The sequence below is a fragment of the Bos taurus genome, chromosome 8 (assembly GCF_002263795.3).
Source record: "Bos taurus isolate L1 Dominette 01449 registration number 42190680 breed Hereford chromosome 8, ARS-UCD2.0, whole genome shotgun sequence".
Lineage (NCBI taxonomy): Eukaryota > Metazoa > Chordata > Mammalia > Artiodactyla > Bovidae > Bos > Bos taurus.
This window is the reverse complement of record NC_037335.1, coordinates 27,077,435-27,094,920: the sequence shown is the minus strand read 5'-3', so window position 1 is coordinate 27,094,920 and position 17,486 is coordinate 27,077,435. Positions and strand designations below refer to the sequence as shown.

General features: G+C 33.5%; 1 protein-coding gene across 5 annotated transcripts in view; it reads left to right on the top strand.

The window, feature by feature from the left end:
• The window catches only part of CNTLN (centlein), a 352,812-nt gene that overhangs the window by 151,553 nt on the left and 183,773 nt on the right, over positions 1-17,486 (top strand). For 3 of the 5 annotated variants that reach the window (XM_059889137.1, XM_024995808.2, XM_059889136.1), the window contains 2 exons: positions 1,159-1,321; positions 11,039-11,233. In XM_059889137.1, the coding sequence (XP_059745120.1) occupies positions 1,159-1,321; positions 11,039-11,233 (358 nt within the window). The remainder of the gene's footprint in view (positions 1-1,158; positions 1,322-11,038; positions 11,234-17,486) is intronic. The other 2 variants (NM_001192721.2, XM_024995809.2) reach the window with 2 other exon arrangements.

Here is a 17,486-nt window from a genome sequence, read left to right as displayed (position 1 = left end):
TTTAGGGGTTGCTGTTGTATCTGGAGAGCATTAATATTCTAAACCTCTGAAAAAGCAGAGCTCTGAAATTCCCTGGCAGTCCTGTGGTTAGGACTCAGCCTTTTAAGCTGTGACCTGGGTTCATTCCCTGGTCGGGGAACTAAATTCTACAAGCCTATAGCACAGCAAAATAAATAAATAAAATAGATTAAAAAAAAACACAGCTCATTTCTCCCATATTAATAGTCGTCCATATTGAACAAGTGTCTGCATATCTTTTATGTTTCTTCTTTCTTTTAAGATTTGTCTTACATGAACGAATCACCAGTTTGGGGTTATAAGTAAAGAAAAGTTTCCATTAAAAATAGTCTTCAAAATATGCACTGTGATATATATTTATATATATTTTATATTTATATATTTATATGAAATATAAATGTAAATATTTTTCTCTGCAAGTTTATTTTAGAAAACATGTTCCAGTTTTATATGTGGTGGATTCACCACCACGGAAATCTGGAACCCTGTATCCAGAGGTATGGTTTTCTTGGACCCTTATGCCTTGAATACTATCCCTCCAGTTCATTTGTCCTTCTACTTACCACCCTGGGTGGGGTGGAAGAACTGATTACACCTTGTATTGCTCCCCTTCCTTCTGACGTTTTTGTCTCATCATTTCCTTCAGGCTCAATCAGAGGAGTCACAGGAATCCCAGCTCAGGCCTCTGAAGTTGCGAACTAGTTGTGCTTTAAGAAATTTTTGTTTGAAAACTAAATTTACCTTTGGGATTGTTCTTACTACATTTAGATTCTGTATAATATAAAATGAACATTGAGTTATCCTATCAGATTTTTGGCATCAGTGTGTATCAATTCTTAGAGCTGAAGTGTAACTTAATTTCAGTAAGAAGGTGGTACTATGTCTGTATATTGAGGACTTTATTATGATCAAGCTATAAAAGAAAACTGATAAGTGTTTGGCTTTGAAAGTCATAGTGCCTCTATCAATACTTGCTAGGTATATGTGAAAAATATTAAATAGTTTATATGTTATTTCTCTTATTAACATGTTTGCCTGCAGTAAAATTGGAGGCCGATCTGTAACTTTAGATGAACACAATTATTTAACTGAGATGATCTTTATTCATGCTTCTCTCTATGTATTGCTTGCTTTGCACAGGAAGGAGTTGCAGGAGCTACAGAATCTTTACAAACAGAACAGTGCACATACAGCACAGCAAGCCGAGCTGATCCAGCAGCTTCAGGTTCTGAATATGGACACACAGAAAGTACTGAGGAACCAGGAAGATGTTCACACAGCTGAAAGTATATCGTATCAAAAAGTATGCTTTTATTCTGTCGTAAAAATGTAAATTTATATGCATGAACTTATAAAAATATATAGAATTCAAATTTTTGCACATTTCAACATTTCTTTATTACTCCCTTTTATTTGCTTCTTCAAAATTAAAAATGAAATATGGTTCAATTTGGTAATATTTAAAAGGATGTGAGTTTTCTTTATAGCTGTTAAAGCTGAAACATTTAAGATATATATGCAAATTTATTCTGTAGAATATTGTTTTTATAAATTGGAGTTTTGATATCTACTGTGAAACATACTAGGATTGCATCCTGCAGACCAGGAAGGATTTGGGGAATGGAATTTATTCATCAAGTATGATTCTAGTTTATGACCTAAAGCAGTCTTTCATTATAGAATTTGTGCATTATTTTATTGGCAAATCTGCACAAACACAAATGGGTATGCTGATGAGGTTTTCAGGATCAATATTTGCCAAGGATTTTTCTCTCTTTGTTTTGTGTGTTTAAGTAGTCATTTTACTTTATAGTTGTTTAAGGAGCCCCTCAAGAAGTCTTACCCAGCTGAACAGGTATGCTGACTGATTCAGCAGCAATAATTATAGCTAGCAATTAAAAAATGCTTTTATTGAAGTTTTTGTTTAGTATATATATTTATAGAAATGACTTAGTTTCTACATAGATCAACTCTCTGAGATTGATGTTATTACCTCTCAATAGTTGAAGCAGCCAAGGCTTAGAGAGGTTAAGCAGTATAATCTATGTTACTTGGGGTTTTTTCTATTTAATCTTACTCTTTTTCCAGAAAATGCTGATACTGTGAAAATTCAGTATCAGTAATTAATATGAAATGAAACTATTAAGTAAACCTTAAACACATATTTTCAAATGAAAAAAAAACAAATGATGCTTCAAAACAGAGATTTTTTGACTAAATTCTGTGTTCCCTTCAAGTTTCCTTCAGGACGTGAATGGTACCACACATTAGGGCAGTGCCCATCCTCTTTGCTTTGAATAGAATATTTCCGTGCTTTTATTTTATATGGTGGGATTGCCCATTGTGTTTTGGTTTCTAAACCAGACTCCATTGCTAAATTGACTTGAAAAATTAGACATTATTGCTGCTGCTCCTGCTAAGTCGCTTCAGTCATGTCCAACTCTGTGCGACCCCATAGATGGCAGCCCACCAGGCTCCCCTGTCCCTGGGGTTCTCCAGGCAAGAACACTGGAGTGGGTTGCCATTTCCTTCTCCAATGCATGAAAGTGAAAAGTGAAAGTGAAGTCACTCAGTCGTGCCCGACTCTTAGCGACCCCATGGACTGCAGCCTACCAGGCTCCTCCATCCATGGGATTTTCCAGGCAAGAGTACTGGAGTGGGGTGCCATTGCCTTCTCTGAGACATTATTACTTAACTTCAATTTTTTCTCTTTTTCATTGTGTATGAATTTAGCACAAACATTTCTCCCTTAATTTTCTATAGAAAGCCCCCAACTCATCGCAGTTTGTATTAAAATGTGTCTTTAGGGTTGCTTGTTGTTAAAGTTCATAATGCTTTTCTCTCATGTGCAAATACTTTTGGCGTTTCTCCTCTCAGCAAGAAAGAACTTGGTAAGGTGGAAGAAAAAGGCAGTATTTCTTTTGCTATTTACTTTTTCAATCTTTTGTTCTAAGATTCCTTGTTCAGTCGTGCTTAACTTAAAATTTAAGATAGATTGTTTAAGTCTTAATTCTAATTTTTGGTTGATTTTCCTTTGCAGCCTTTGCAGAAAGCAATCATTTTTTAAAAATAACCTACCTGAGAACTTTAGTAGATTCAGTATCATTTCACATAACTGAATACTTAAACACTTTTATTTAAAGTGATTATTACCAAAGTAATACATGCTTGTGATACATTTTACAAAAATTCAAAGGTGTGTAAAAAAAAAGTTCTTTGCCCTTCTGCCTGAAGCCCTTGCCCCAGACTTTATTGTTCTTAATATTTGAGGGTGTATCCTAGAGTTCCTCTGGAAGAACAGAATATTTTAAAATTATATCACCTTTTTAAATTATGTAAAATTTACATGAATATATTGTTATAAAAGTTGAAATGATATAGAAGTACTGATAAAGCTAGTGTAACAATTTGAGTTCTCTTCCATTCAACTCAGTTCATTTTGTTTCCTTCCCCAGGGGTAATCATCTAAATAGTCATTCCAGACCTTTTCCATGTATTATATACTGTGTATCTGTGTGCCTATACACATAGCACCAATCAAACTACTTGATATTTTAAATATTAATTTGCTGTTTTACTGTCCTTAAACTTGTTTTCAAATTATATGCTTTGGGTCTATTTCCATGATGGTATGTATAGCGCTTGCTCTCCTCCTTGTCCTCTCCATGCTCCAGTAGGTGCATGTAAAGTACAGTGTGGATTTACCAGCATTTAACTTGATGATTACCAAGGTCTCCGTCTTCAAGTTTTTATTATATACGTGACTACAGAAAGAGGTGTTCCCCATCTCTTTGACAGCGTCTGTTTTTCCCTACTGGATCATTTATAACTATATATATATATATATATATATATATATAACTATATATATAACTATATATACACACACACATACACATGCTGTTATGTTTCTGATCTGCATGGAAGAACAGAACAATTAATCAACAGCAAAAAGCTTTGTTGACCTTACTATATCCCTTTCCCTCTCTTCCTTTTGCTCCTTTTCCAGCAGTATTCCTTAAAAGAGTTATCTTATTTCAAAATTCTCTTCTTCCATTCTCTTTTGAACTTATTCCAATCAAGTTTTTGCCACTTTCACTTCACTAAAATTCCTCTTTTCAAAATCATTTGTGTCTCTCACATTGCTGAATTCAGTTGTCTTCTGGCAGTCTTCATCTTGCCTTACTTATCAGCCACATTGTCACAGTTTATAACTCTGTCCTTTGAAACACTTTTTTTTTCTCCTGCCTGACAACACATCACAGTTGTGTGATTTTGTTCCTTCAATGTCTAACTGTTCCTTTTCTGTTTCTTTCTGCTGCTGCTAAGTTGCTTCAGTCGTGTCCGACTCTGTGCAACCCCATAGACGGCAGCCCACCAGGCTCCCCCGTCCCTGGGATTCTCCAGGCAAGAACACTGGAGTGGGTTGCCATTTCCTTCTCCAATGCATGAAAGTGAAAAGTGAAAGTGAAGTTGCTCAGTCGTGTTCGACTCTTTGCGACCCCATGGACTGCAGCCCACCAGGCTCCTCCATCCATGGGATTTTCCAGGCAAGAGTACTGGAGTGGGGTGCCATTGCCTTCTCCGATTTTGTTTCTAACAAGAAGCAATTAAATTCATACCCAAAGTGATTTTATCCACTCACCTAGGCTTTCAAAATCAAACTGCTCTATGCTGATGACTCTTAGTTTTGATTGGCTACCCTGGATTTCTTCCATGAACTCTAGGAAAGAGTATATCTAATTGCCTGCTTAGCATCTTTTAACTTGATGCCTAATAGGCATCTCAAACTTGATATATTCAAAACTAAGCTATTGTCTGTTCTGCCTTCAAAGCCTGTCTGGAATCCTACTACTTCCCCCTATTCCTGCTATGACCACTAACTTCTATTTCCTGAATGATTGTAATAGTTGTCTACTTTGTTTCTTTGCTCCTGACCTTACACACTTTGAGTTCATTCTCAACATAGATGCCAGAATGTCCTTGCTGAAACTTGGTTAGTCACATCAAGTCAATCCTCTCTTAAACTCTATCTATTGGTTTCCTGTCTGATTGAAAGTAAAATCTGAGTTCTTACTACATACACCCTGTGAGATGCTAGATGATCTGGCTCTGCGTTAATCTCTGTGATCTCCTCTTTACTTTCTCTTCTTAGACTCTCCACTTTGATCACGTTTAACTTTGTTTTTTCGCCTGAATATACCAGGTATTCTTCACCTTCAAGGTCTTTGTATGTGGTTCCATTGCCTGAAATCTCTTTCCCCAGTTATCTGCATAGATGACCTGTTTATTGTCTTTATTCTTAACCTCTCATAGCTTAAATCTGTTTGATAACAGACATTAAATAGGAAGTATAATAATGATACATGTTCTAATAGTAGTAGGAAGAATGGGAACATACCTGGGGTAGGTTATTAGTTTAGGGATAGAAAAGGACTGTCCTTGATGAAGTGATATCAATGATGTTTATTCTGAGAAGATAAGACATCAATGAGACAGATTTCTTATAACTCTTCTATGTGAACTATGGCCAAAGCCATAAATTTCCTAGTGAGTCAGTGTTTTTAAATTTGGAGAGGTAGAGCTTCTATACTCCTATTGGAATATATATTATAATCTGAACTTTGATCTGACGTACTTTTGAAACCACATATACCTTCCCCCAGGATTATGATTGTCCTTTCCAAGAATCATTATCTATAATAATGGGAGATGTGATGGAAATGTGTTTTGTTTATGAATAGCATGGAGGCAAATATATTATTTAAGCTGAGGTATGAACGTAAGTCACCTCCAGCAACAATATATTAATAATGGTGAACATTTATTGAGCTTACTGTGTATCAGCCACTGGGAAAAGGGCTTTTGCCTCACTTTTTAAGCCCCACACCCACCCTGTGTGGTATATTAATATAGGTATCCTTTTTTAAAAAAATAGATCTAGTAACTGAGTCTTGGAGTATTGTCTAAAGTCAAACAGCTACCAGTAGCAGAACTCAAATCTAGCTAAGTTCGAGTCCAGAACTCACAATATTAAACTGTATTATAAAGCCTATAAAATATTCAGTTATACATAGAATAATGTGGTTTTGTCCTTAATGGGTCTGTAATAGATTTTTTAAGCTTGCATTATTCATTCTACTCAAAATTCTTTCAGTGATTAATATCTTTTAATGTTGGAGAATTTGTCTTGATATCTAAGTTAAATGTTATTCAAAAAAATTCCATTGCATTCTTTTTAATGAAAGGGGAGCCTAGCCTATTACCATCCTCTGTAAAAAGAGCCCTTACCAGTATTCTTTAGTTAGTGTTTCTCCTGAGTGTACAAGTTTGATTTTCTCTATTTTGCTACAGCATTGCAGCTTTAAACTTTTTGACCTGCAGATTTTTTTTTATTAGACTTGGTCCCCCCACCCCTAAAATATTTCAGCTATGGAGTTGAGGATTTATAAATTTGGGAATGATCACATTATTTTATTTATCATCAATAAACAGTATGCTACTTTTCAGACTTCCAGTGTTCATTTACATCAAACTTACATTCTAATCCTAGAACATTTTACTTAATACTTGTCTTTATTTCTTTTCCACATGTAGTTTTCTAGATTTTTTCAATAAATTTGAGTAATCAAGTAGTCCATACAACAATGAAAGGAAATTGTTTACTTACAAATTAAGATTTGTAAATGTGTTTTCACATAAATTAATTGGACCTAGCTGTAAGTCTCAGGTGAGTTGAATTCAAAAAAATACTGCATTAATAGTTTATCTCCAGTTTCTCCTAAGTTTACTTCTCTAAGAGTTATGTTTTCTTAAATTTCTGTTTCTAATGGAGCTTCGCTGTTTCTTCTGTTCTCTTAATTCTCCTTTCTGTCTTTTTTCCCTCTCATTTCCCTTCCTTTTTTCTCACTTATTAAGGTGATTTATATCATAGTATTTATTTTATTATCTGAGAAAAACACTTGCCTTCAGTGATAGGATAAATGGAATGAGGAAGGGAGACAAAAGTTAGAAGAGCAAAGAAAAAATTTTTGAGCCCAGGAAAGAGGTTTTTCACGAGGTCTCCATAACAAATCATTAGTCTCATACATAGATTTACCTAACATGTAATGTGGGGGCTTCTCTAGAAGAGAACACCCATCAAGAGGAATAAAAATAAGCTAGTATGTTTTCTTCCTTTGAGCATGCTGTAACCATTTATATAAGTTTTAATAGTTTTCCTGCCTTTGCATGTCATATATATATATATATGTGTGTGTGTGTGTGTGTGTGTGTGTGTGTGTGTATGGTTTAAATATAGATGAAAATTGTATCAGCATTTTCATCTTCTTGATAATCTAACACGTTTGGAGGTACTAAGTATGTATTTTATCAGTTTTTATTCTATTTAATGATAATTACATGACATGAGTAATGAGCTAATATCAGTCTAGGAAAATAAAGAGTTAGGTTATATACACTTTTAGATTAAACTGCATATTAAATCAGTCTTCTCTTTTCATTTTGTGCTATAAACAGATATAGTTTTCACTTGTAAAATTTACTGTCTCAGTCAGAATAGCAAATAGTATACTTATGTGGAAACTATTCTTCTTGAAATTTGATCATTGGGTCCCAAAGCTTTTACATTTCCAAAATTTTTAAGGTAAATAATATATCATCTTGTTCCTCAACACTAATAAAAATATGAGAGGATGAGTACTTCAGTCTAAGCCCCTGAAAATTAAAGGGCTTGGTGTGTGGGGTGCTATCTCTGGAGGTAACTTGCTTTATGTCCTCTAGTGAGCCTGTTAATGTTTTTTCACTTTAATTTCTTCAACAAAAAAGAATGTGAAGAACAGTAAGTGTAGTAAATTGTTATGTATTATAATGATTGATACTTCTAAAGTACATATGGGAATCTATGATTAAATATTTATAGGCCAGAATCTTCCCAAAGATTCTGATCTATTCCAGCTTTTTGGACTATTAGAGGAAAGTGCCTCTCTGGAAACTTCTGAAAATGATTGTGATTGCTAATAGAGAAAAAGGATGCCTATCAGGATTCCAAAACCTATGCAGATGAATGCATTTTTTGTGTTAGCTAATTTAATCACTTGAGAACAGTTTTTTTACTCACTCTGCTCTTATTAATGGGTTGAGAGTAAGATGGTGTCTAACAACGGGACCAAAACATCCTAAACCTCTGCCTTTTTGTAGGATCTCCTAGAGAAACAAACATTCTGTCATCCTGAGGCTTTGTCACCAAAAACACGTTAGAAATAAAAATAGACAGCCTCCTTGAAGGCTTTTCTGGCCACGTTTACTGGTGGACTGGAGACGAGAATTAAAAATGGCTCTTTACTCAAAGTCCAGAGTTGAGTCATCTTTTTGCTATTAAACAAGTGAAGTGCCATCAAGAAAAGGGCAAGTAGGAGATGTGTATTTTGAGCAAGAATTAGAGAATAATAGTTTGTCCCAATTCCTGGAGTAAGGCTGGTCTAAATAATCTGTTTCAGGTTCTTAAAAGGTTTTATTTATTTATTTATTTTTTCACCTGCTGCTTGGAAGGATGGATATTTTCAGAGAATGTAGAGCATGCCTTTGTGTCTAGAGTAACCCACCCAGTCATTTGAGATCAAGCCAGGGCAGCTTCTGAATAGGAAGTACAACTGTGTAAATTTAATGGCTGAGAGAGCCAAATAGCAAACACAAGAGGAGCACTGTTAGTCTTCAATTTTGTGGAAGCAAGAAAGGAGAGAAGAGACAAGAGACATGAAGATAGAGCTTTTTTCCGTGAAGGAATAGGCCTAGGAGCCTTACATCTGTGAAGGAAGGTCCTAAGTCATAACACGCAAGAGAAGAGTACGCCACGTTTACAGATGGCAAGTAAATTGGTCCTCCTTCCTGATGACACTCTATCATTTTACCTGCACCTTGGGCAATGGGATGGAAACTGTTGCCAGTCCTAACTGATGTTCCTGAGGTTCTTAAATTTTTGAAATCTGTAGATTCTTATTAGAATTTTACTGAGGTATAATTTGAAAATTGTATGTTTTAAAGTAATATTATGTCCTGTTATTTTCCTCCAAAAAGTTGTGCTGATTAGGTAAAAACTGGTTAGTATTGATAAAGCATAGAAATAAGAGGAAAAGGGGTTAAATAATCTTTAACTGAATAAGTGACTCTGTATGCTATTGGGCACTCATCCTAGCTTCAGTTCTTTCTGGTCAACTTAGTTCTTGTCTTTAGATTTTGATTTTTTCTTTTCTACCCTGAACTCAATCATGGAAGCAGCAACACAGCACAGGTAGGTCACTGTAGGGCCCAATCTGATCCCTCCATCATTCCACAAAGCTGTCAGGTTCCTACTCTTCCCTTCTAGAATATCCGATGGTATCAGCTGTGGAAAGGACATTGGACATATTCCCTGGTATAAAGGTAATTGGAAGAGAAAAAGCACAAATTTTTATTCTGCAATACTTTATAAATCATAAAGACAACGCTTTCTTTATAAAAATTATTTTAGACTGACTTTAATGTGAAATGGGTTAAAGTATTTATATTAATATAGAGGTATAATCTTTACAGAAAATAAAAAGTATATTGAACTAATTGTATATCAGAGGAGTGATTTGGAGGGTCTTATTTTTATGACAAAGTATGTATCTGAAGAAAAGCATTTAAAAAAAGATTTCACAAATCTTTTAAACTTAAAAAAGTAAACTATTGCATACAAACAAAATATTCTGCCAACTTTTCTGTAGTTGTTTCTTCACATGAAGCAGGGTCAACTAGTCTAAGATTCTCCCTGTCTTCAACTGGATAAGCAAACCTAGAAACCTATTGTATTAACCTAATTGTATTAACATAATTAATACAATTGTATTAATTGTAATACAGATTGTTAATACAATATGTAACCTATTGTATTAACATAATTTTGAAATTCTGTCTTTGGGGATTTTCCTTTTGTTAAAACCTCACTGACTCACTATTAGCCCTATTTTTTTTATTATAAAGCAGATATAATTCTTGGGTCACATTCCCAGGGTCATCAACAAATATGTATATATATACACACACAGAGATTTTGAAAAAATCAGAATCAGCTACTACAAATTGAATTATATATCATTAAATCACAATCATAAGTTAGGATTTTCATCACCAAGTAAGTTCGTTTGTATTGGAGGAATACCATTGTTTACCATGTATGACTCTCTATGCCACCACATATATACCTTATACTGTCTCACAGTCTTGATAAACCCTCAATATAAATTTGTTTAATTCATGTTGCCTTGAATTAAAAATTTTTAAATTATCTGTCATCACTTTGGAACACTGATTCTATTTTTATCACTCTGATCAAGGTCTTCAGTGATTTCCTCTTTTCTACAGAAACAAATCCATCTTCCTTAATCTGGCATTCAAGAGTCTTTGCATTCCAGCTACAATCTCGTTGGCTGGCTTTGTCTCCTACTATTCCTTCTGTTGCTCCTCCTCTACTTTAGCAGTAGATGCTAGTTTTACTAAATGGGAATATATCAGTCAACTTTAATGAACTCTCAATAAAAGTTTATTTTTTTTTCTTTCAAATGTATATTTTGAGTCCAGTTAGGCCAATATAACTTACGTTTCCTGTTTCTTCCTACCACTGTACATAATTTTTTTTTTTAGCATTTATTCTATCTTTAGAATGACTTTTTTGTTTTCATTCAGTTTCTATAATATCATTATGGCTCAGTTCAATTCCGTTCTTTTTCATGAAGATTAATATAGCTAGCTGAAAATGTTTATATGCCTATATTACAACTGGCTAGTAAAACATACTGTCTTTTTAACATCAATTGAAGTTTTATATTGGCATGTGGTTATATCATTTGGTTTCCCATTTGTTTATATATTGCTTTTCCTCTTAGACTATTAAGATAACCTGAGGGCAAGGAGTATGTCATATATAGACATATGTTGTTTGTATATATATATAGGTGTATTTATGGATCATTTATAAATTTGGATATATTTTTTAAAACAGCTTTACAATGAATTACATATTTGTTTTGAAACCACAAAATCAAGTGAAGCTATGCTCCGACAAAGTGTTGTTACTCTTCAGGATCAGCTATTTCAAAAAGAGCAAGAAAATGCTAAATTAAAAGAAAAGCTTCAGCAATCACAAGAAACACTCTATCCTTTACCTCGAGAATGTGATTCAGACCGCTCAGAACAGGTGAGAGGCATTTTCTAAAAATGTTTCTCTGTATAATATCATATTAAAGTATTTACTATAATTGACTGAAACACAAAAGTTAAATTTGCATGTATTAGAATATATGTGGCAGATTTGCATTGTGCTTTTATTGTACTCTGTAGAAATGAATATTTTATATGGTGTGGATTTGTGTAGAAATACAGGGGGTATCTGGTAGAGTTATTGGGTTGAAACATTTGGCTGATATATGATAATGAAAAGGAAATTAATAGGTCATGCCCATTTTGAGACTTTTTATTGAATGAGGTAATGGAATGAAAATCTGGAAGTCTCATAAAAGTACTTGCCTTAATTCCTGGTGTGTGGTGAGTGAGTGAGTACTGTGAAAGTCGCTCAGTCTTGTCCAACTCTTTGCAACCCTGTAGACTATACAGTCCATGGAATTCTCCAGGCCAGAATACTGGACTGGGTAGCCTTTCCCTTCTCCAGAGGATCTCTCCAACAAATTAATACCATTTAGTCTCAAGTCTGTCAGTGCCTTGATATATGATTTTGGGCAGATCAGTTGACTTTTCTACCTATTTCCTGTTCAATTAAGTGAGGTAGTACAAATGTACAGATAAATAAGCAGGTTTAGGATTCAAATAAACCGGGATCAAATTGTAGCTCTGCCTATGAGCTTTGTGAACCTGAACTCATTTCTTAACCCTTTTAGCCAAAGTTTCTTTGCGGATAAAATATTGATATTAATGCTTTGTCATAGAGTTTTGTGAGGATTAATGAGATAATGCATGTCAAACGCAGAGCTTGTCATATAGAAAAGAGGTACCTCTTTCAGATAATTTTCAAGGTAACTTTCAGCTCTAAATACGTATTATTAAAAAATCTTACTCCTGTTACTTTATTTAATACACTCAGCATTTCTTTTAATTTTAGAATTTAAAGAAATGAAATTAACACAATTATATAATTGGAAACTTTAAAGTTTACTGGTGATCCTTTAATAATAGTTTTTCAACCCAGCATATTTTGTCTTGCTAACAAGCATTTTTAAAATTTGTATTGTATTATATTGTATTTTTTGGACATCAAGTGCACAAAACTGGATTAGTCATAAAATTTATATCATGACACAATATTATGTTACATGTATATTTATTTTGTCACTTTTTTAATTACCCTTGGTCCCACCAACTAATCCAAGGGTAGGAAATTACTGATAGCTTATATCTACTTGCATCCTTCACCCTTTACTGGTACTCTGATTCTCTCACCAGAGGTAACTACTGAACTGTTTATCATTTTGATTATTTTTTATAAAGTTTTATTCCATAAAATTTTATGAGGAAGTAGAATATAGCTGTTTTGCCATTTATAAAAATGTATTAAATTATGCTGTTTCCTGGGTTTTGGCAATTTTCACTTATCACTGTATTAAGATTCATCTATGATGTTTAGTATAACTGTTCATTTATTTTTTACTGCTATAAAATACTCCGTGATTATATCATAACTACTTAGCCATTCATTTGTAGATGAGTATTAGGGTTATTTCCAGTTTTTTGCTCTTATGAATAATGCTACAATTGACATTTTTGTACGTGATTCTTAGCATACACATGCAGCATTTTTGTGAAATAAATATCTCAGGATAGAAATTCTAGGTTTAGGGTATGAATATGTTACTTTCACAAAATGCTGGTCACTTATTTTTCAAAGTGTTTTTCATTTTACTTATACAAATAATGTATTTGGTTGATTTTCATCCTCACCACTTGGAATTGTCAGACTTAGTTTGTTGACAGCTGCTGAATTAGTATAAAACAATATTATTTTTAGCATCATGTCTTTATCACTGATAAAGCATATTTTTGTGATTACTAGCCAAGTGAGTGCCCTCTTCTGCAAAGTGTCTGTTTCTGTCTTTTATCCATTCTTCTATTGGCTTTTTTTTTTACTGATTTTTAAATATTCTTTAAATGTTTTTGATATTAATCTCTCGTAGGTTAAATATGTGGCAACTATCTTCTCTTAGTGTGTACCTTGTCTTTTCATTTTCTTTAACATGTCATACGTGACCAGAACTTCTTAATTTTAATTTAGGAAAAGTATTATTTTATCATTAGTGCTCATTTAAGAAATCCTTTCCTACTGCAAATACAGAAATATTTGTATCTCTGTTTTCTTCAAAAAGTTTTAAAGCTTTGCTTATATCATTTATATTTACAAATCATTTGGAATTGCGTTTCATATATAGTTTAAGGTAAGGATACATTTTATTTATTTATTTTTCCCCAAGTAATAGTCAGTGGATCAACCCACTGGATGATCCCTCTTTTTCCTGTGTAGTCTTGGGCTACCTCTCGTATATCCTATATTTTATTTAATTTCATTGAATATTTTATTTTATTTTATTTAGACTTTCTTTCTAGACTGTTTTCTCTGTATTCTTAGACAGTTTTACATCATCTTAATTAGCATAGCTTCATAGTAAGTCTTTATATTTGATATATCTACTTTCTTACTATTCTTTAAAGTGTCTTGGCCATGTTGGCACTTAGCACTTAAATATATCTTTAAGAATAATTTATAGTTTTCATGAAAACACTGTTGAGATTTTTTGTAAACAGTTTTACTGAAGGGTAACATACAAACAGTAAAGTACAAACCTTAAGTGTATAACTCAATGACATTTCACAAATGGAACACATCGATATAATACTATTCAGATAAAGAAATAGAATATTACCAATATTCAATAAACCTCCATAATTTTCACAATAAGTAGCAACCCCTACAACATAACCACTGTTTTTACTGCTATCATCATTGATTAGTTTTGCTTATTTTTGAAACTTAATAGTATTTCACCTTTAAACACTCTATATGCTGTGGGTTTTTTGTAAATATCCTGTATCACATTAGGTAGTTCCTGTCTTTCATAGTTTGATGGAAGCTTTTCATGAACAGGTATTGATTGTGTAGAGTGCATCTTTTTTTTTAATTAATTTATTTTTTATTGAAGGATAATTGCTTTACATAATTTTGCTGTTCTCTGTCAAACCTCAACATGAATCAGCCATAGGTATACATATATCCCCTCCCTTTTGAAACTCCCTCTCATGTCCCTCCCCATCCCACCCCTCTAGGTTGATACAGAGCCCCTTTTTGAGTTTCCTGAGCCATACAGTAAATTCCCATTGGCTGTATATTTTACATATGGTAATGTAAGTTTCCATGTTACTCTTTCCATACATCTCACCCTCCCCTCCCCTCTCTCTGTGTCCATAAGTCTATTCTGTATGTCTGTTTCTCCATTGTTGCCCTATAAATAAATTCATCAGTACCATTTTTTTAGATTCCATATATATGTGTTAGAATACAGTATTTATCTTTCTCTCTCTGACTTACTTTACTCTGTATAATAGGTTCTAGGTTCATCCACCTCATTAGAACTGACTCAAATGCATTCCTTTTTATGGCTGAGTAATATTCCATTGTGTGTATATACCACAACTTCTTTATCCATTCATCTGTCGATGGACATCTAGGTTGCTTCCATGTTCTCCTGCTGCTGCTGCTAAGTCGCTTCAGTAGTGTCCGACTCTGTATGACTCCATAGACGGCAGCCCACCAGGCTCCCTCGTCCCTGGGATTTTCCAGGCAAGAACACTGGAGTGGGTTGCCATTTCCTTCTCCAGTGCGTGAAAGTGAAAAGTGAAAGTGAAGTCGCTCAGTCGTGTCCGACTCTTAGCGAACCCATGGACTGTAGCCCACTAGGCTCCTCCATCCATGGGATTTTCCAGGCAAGAACACTGGAGTGGGTTGCCATTTCCTTCTCCAGTGCGTGAAAGTGAAAAGTGAAAGTGAAGTCGCTCAGTCGTGTCCAACTCTTAGCGAACCCATGGACTGTAGCCCACTAGGCTCCTCCATCCATGGGATTTTCCAGGCAAGAGTACTGGAGTTGTAAATAGTGCTGCAGTGAACAATGGGATACATGTGTTACAGTGCATCTTTTACAGTGATGCAAAGGCTTTTCTTATGTATTCTGTTAGGTGGTTTATTACATTTATTGCTTTTCAATTATTAACTCAGTTTTGTACTTTTGAAATAAACCCAACTTCATGTTAATATTTTTTTTATTTTCATATTGCTGGATTCAATTTGATAATATTTTTGTCAGGATTCTTGCATCTGTATTTATGAGGGATATTGGGCTTTTCCTTTCTTGAATGTTTCATGTTAGATTTTGATATTGAGTTGATGTTGGTGTCCTAACTTGAATTACAAAATGTTCTCTTTTTCACTTTACTAGAAGAGTTTGTATAAGACTATTTCTTTCTTATTAAATACTGAATGCTTTCCTTCTTACATAAGGAACAAGTCAATTATATTCAACATTACACTGGAGATTCTAACTAGTACAATAAGGCAAGAAACAAATAAAATCATACTAATTAGAAATAAGGAAGTAAAACTCTTTTTATTCACAGAACCTGAGCATCCGTATAGAAAGCCTACTGAGTCTATGATGAAGCTCCTAGAAATAGTAAGTAAATTTAGCGGTGTTGCAAGATATAACATCAATTTACAAAACTCAATTATATATATAATGAATATTAGAGACAAATAATTAGAAATTGAAATTTAAGAGGACCATTTATAATAACATCAAAGCCTGTGTAATAATTAAGAATGAATTTGACAAAATGTGCCCCAGACTTGTACAGTGAAAAATACAAAACATACCAGAGTGAAATTATAAGACATATATAAGTGGACAGCTATCAGTTCTCCCCCAATTGATCTATTATGTAATCACAATAAAAATTCCAGGAGGCTGTATTTTCTAGATAAGTTCAAGCCAAGACTAGAATTTATAAGGAAATGCAAGGGAACTAAAAGAACAAAATCAAGTATAATAGAAAATAAAGTTGGACTTACACTACCCAATTTTGAGACATATTTATCAAGCTAAAAAATCAAGATGGTGGGTGTGGTGTTCACATGAAGACTGACAAATAATTGATAAAACAGAATAGAGTCCAGAAAAATACCCACTAGTATATGTCTCTTTACCTCATGAAATGTAGTGTAAGTCACTTTGTTCTTTTTAAAGAATTCTCTGTATAACCTTGCTCTTAGTATTAGCTTGTCAGTTTTACAAATAAATATTCAGTTAGAAATGTTTCTAGTTTCCCTTGCGATTTTCTTTTTGCCCCTTTAGTTATTAGGAGATATGTTTTTTACTTTTGAAATAAAGTGTTTTTCTCCTTGTATATCTTATTTTTATTCACTTCAAATATACTTCTATTATGGTCAGAGATAGTACTCTATAGTATTAGTGTATTTGGAAATTTATTGAGACTTGTTGTATGTCCCAGCATATAGTTTTGATGAACTTACTGTTGATATCTGAAAATAATATGTGATTTGCATATTGGCTTGAGTTTCCCTTAAATATCAGTATTAATTATGTCATTGTGGTTGGTAGTGTTCAGATCTTATGTATTTAGTGATTTTTATCCTTAGGTTTAAATCAGCTTTTCTGTCAGTTGCTGAGAGAAAATCTTACAGTATGATTGTTTTTCTCTTTAATTTTGTCAACATTTGCTTCATGTATTTTGAAGCTGTTTTACTAGGGGCATACGTATTTATAATTGTCATGTCTTTATAATTAATTGAGCCCTTTGCTGTTGTAAAATGTTACTTTTAACTATAATAATACTCTGTTGATTTGAAATCAAATTTTATGATGTTAATTTAATCAGTCTTTTTAATGGTTACATTTTCCTTGGTAGTATACCTTTTCCCATGGACAGAGGAGCTTGGTGGACTGCATGCAGTCCATGAGGTTGCAAAGAGTCAGACATGACTGAGCCACTTCACTTACACTTTATACCTTTTCCCATTCTGTAAATTTCCATCCATAGGTGTCTTAGTATTTAAAGTGTACATAGTTAGATACGGTTTCTATTCATTCTAGCAGTTTTCCTTTTCATCACAATGTTAATGCATTTAAATTTAATATGATTATTTATATGGTTTTGTTTAGGTGTACCATCTTAGCATTTGTATTCCATTTGTCCTGTTTTTTGGTTCCTCTGTTCCTAGTTCCTTCCTATTTTTCTGGGTTATTTGACTGTTTATATATATATATTTTAAAGTAGTTTTAAAATGTCACTTTTCTGTATTCTGGACTCCAGTGTTTCTGACAGCGTAACTGGGAATTTGTTTCCTTGTTACCAACAGTTAAATGTTATGTGTCAGT